Source organism: Vollenhovia emeryi, unplaced genomic scaffold, assembly GCF_000949405.1.
Source record: "Vollenhovia emeryi isolate VEMERY1.0 unplaced genomic scaffold, V.emery_V1.0 DF940032.1, whole genome shotgun sequence".
NCBI classification, from domain to species: Eukaryota; Metazoa; Arthropoda; class Insecta; order Hymenoptera; family Formicidae; genus Vollenhovia; species Vollenhovia emeryi.
The window spans coordinates 17,145-20,440 of record NW_011966334.1 but is presented as its reverse complement, the minus strand read 5'-3'; the positions used below and the strand labels follow the sequence as shown (position 1 = coordinate 20,440).

At 31.2% G+C, this 3,296-nt stretch overlaps 1 protein-coding gene across 1 annotated transcript; it reads left to right on the top strand.

Moving 5' to 3' along the window:
* The first annotated feature begins 1,454 nt into the window (after positions 1-1,454).
* On the top strand, positions 1,455-2,569 carry LOC105556432. The gene is made up of 2 exons (XM_012003525.1): positions 1,455-1,822; positions 2,099-2,569. The coding sequence occupies exons 1-2, from the start codon at positions 1,529-1,531 to the stop codon at positions 2,558-2,560; spliced, it is 756 nt and encodes a 251-aa protein (XP_011858915.1). The 5' UTR covers positions 1,455-1,528; the 3' UTR covers positions 2,561-2,569.
* Positions 2,570-3,296: the final 727 nt, after the last annotated feature.

The window sequence follows — 3,296 nt, the reverse complement described above, 5'->3', positions numbered from 1 at the left end:
TTAAGGAGCATTGCAACGACATAAAAAAGCACGAAAGTAACTTATCGGTCGTTAGCAAACATCGTCTAAATTACGAACATGACTTTAATTGGGCAGAACCTAAAATACTGCACAATGAAAAACACAAAATCAAACGCGAAGTTGCTGAAATGGTCTTCATTAAAAAACATAAAAATACCATTAACTTGAAACGAGACACTGAAAATTTAAATTCAGTTTACGATAAAGTCCTAGAAAAACTGTGACTTTCCTAGTGTCGATAGTTATTTATAATTCCTAGTTACATACGAATTCACACCTTATTTTTGTGTTAAGTTTACATGACCTCTCTTCAGTACAAGTCCGGCTCTGGACAGTGCGACATCAATTTTATTTAATCACTGACATGAGTTCACGGACAATAAGTGCTTCTAACCAACTTACTTTTCTTCTAACAAAGAATTGTACATTCATTTGACCATGTAAGTTTTTATTCACCCGTTGTTGATTTACTATGGAATTAAGATGTTCTCTGTCTGTATTCAGTTTGTCACGGTGCAATGGCATTGGCCAAAGGAATAACGAAGCAGTTAAAGACTTTAATAGAGGTACGAATTCCTGATGATATGGGATAGTTCTTGATATGTTCTGGCGTTAATACGTAATTCTGCGGTTTCAGATTACTTGAAAAGGGCCCAAACCCGGGGCCGAAACGTTGTAACGGTTTTTTAAATAAAGACGATTGGCCAGTGTAGGTTGTAAAAACTTATGAAATTTTGGTTTCGAGTTACTGGCGATATATAATTACCACTTTGTTAATCTCTATTAAAATGTACTGCAATTTGCACGTTTGCCTCTGTTTATGTCTATCGTCTCAATATCTATTTTTATATTTTATCTTGCGGACACACACACACACACACATGCACAATGTAATTTTATTTCTTGTTTTATTCACATACCGATTCTTATATTTTAATTTTATCTCATTTCACATACTGAAAATGGTCCAATGTACGTCCGAAACGTATACATTCTTAATTTAATGAAATTATCTGACACTATCATCTTGTCTTGGCTCTGAGCCTTCTTTTAGTGTTTTAATTTATATAATTTTACTTGATATTATTTTTTTCGTGTCATATCGTGTACATTTCACATTTACTATTGTATTTGTTACAAACATCAACATCAAATATTCTTCAGATACAACCTATGCAAATTGTGTGATCTATTAAAAGGGAAGATAATTATGGAATATTATACTGTACGATCGTACAAAGTATAGAGTTGCCGAGAGTTGAATATTAACTATGTTTAAGAGCTCTACATAGCGTGTTTTCCACGTATATCACTCCCTGTATATCCGTAAACCATTAATTACAGCTTCTTCTTAATCACTTCGCAAAGAATGAATAATGTGGCATCGATTTCTGTCTTCTAGTATTGCTCAGAGTCTTGCTTTTACTGCTTGCATATCCGTATGTGATTGTATTTTGCACAGGCAATAGAACGTATTGTTTGTAAATGCAAGAAATCGTTTTTCAAGATGGTATTAATACGTATAAAGATTCATCAAGTACTTTATATTCTTCAAATTTGTGGAATATTTACGAGCACATGGCCTCCAGAATTCAAGACTGGAAAACGAGAAATTTTTCTTCGAGATCTCGGTTGGATTCTGGCAATTTTGAATGTATTAGTATCAATGCCGCTGTTGATTTTGGGTGCTTACTATTCTGAAGATGTTATTCGAATGATGAAGGCACTGTCTGAATTGACGGCATTAATGGAAGTATTATTCAATTTAATCTTGTGTAGGATGGAAAGATCACGATTGCAGGTTTGATCTCGTCTTCTGAATATTAAGATTATAATAAAATTTACATATGTAAATAGAGATATTACCCGTCTCAAACGGGCGAAAAGACGAATGTTTTTGGCCATGCTCTTTAAAGTTTTGGTTAATTAACATTTCTAAAAATAACATATTTATAGTCCAATTAAATATAAATATAAAATTAGATATACATAAATGTAAAACAATTACGTTGACTAATCATTACAATTGAAGTCATTAATGAGTTTTAATATTTGTATATTCTTAATATTTGTACAGAATCTTTTAGCAAAGTTGAAAGACTTTCTTGACCATTCTGAAGTGCAAGAGAGGTATATTATACAAAAATATATAAATCGTTATACAAATTTCTCTATTTTTGTTGGAACATCCTATATCTTAGCAGCAGTAACTTTTTCCTGTGGTCCCTTGTTTTTGCCGATAAGCCTTCCAATGGAAGCATGGTATCCATTTTCTATTGAAAGTATCTATATTAAAATTATTCTTTATGTATTGCAAGTATTCGCTATCTTGCAAACGGGATTTTGTATTACGGTAGACTTCATGATTGCCATGTTTTTTTGGTATCCCGCTGCAAGACTAGAAATGCTAGGACAAGAATTACAACAGATAACGCACGAAAATCAAATAAAGAAGTATATTCAAAAACATCAAGAAATAATAAGGTATGCAACAGTTCTTGTTAGTTTGTTGTACTATTTCTTGATAGCATCGAATTAATGTTATATGTTGAACATTATATTTGTATAAAAAAGATATTTTCTTAATTATTCAACATTATTCAATATTCAATAATTATTTTACAATTAGATTTCATCATTTTTTATAAATATTAAATTCATACTGTATCACAGAGTAACTACATATTACGTTTATTATAGGTATAAGAAATAGTGTACTAATAATATTTAATTCTATAAATTACTCATTAAGATACTATACGTCAAATTATATTATATTTTAATGTTTTAAAAATATTATTTGCTTTTATATTTTCACAAAAGGAGGAGTAGCATTTGACTCTGGATTTTCAGATCAATTTTTTTATTGTTATTGTACATTTATCAAGTTAATACGAAGTATAGTAACTTGTGCCATTGCGCAATAGTTTATAAGATATAATTAATTATCGAAAGTAAAAAGCAATGAGAGTCAAGTACTAATGGTAATGTATGTACATACTCGTACATGTTTGCTTATAAAAATGACAACAATGTAAATAATAAAAAAATAAAAGGTAAATGTCCTTAAGCCATCAACACCGACTGTAATAAGTATTGTGGCGATCCTGGGAAGTTATCTGGGTGTTAACTAGAGCGTTGAATGTTCCTTAAGCTCTATATCCGCGCTGTCCTTTAACTAAGGGTGCGTTCCGAATTACGCATGAAGCGCGTAGACTGCAATACTGATGCGCAACGCTTCGAAATCGTTCCGTTTTTTTAATGCATGCATAAAA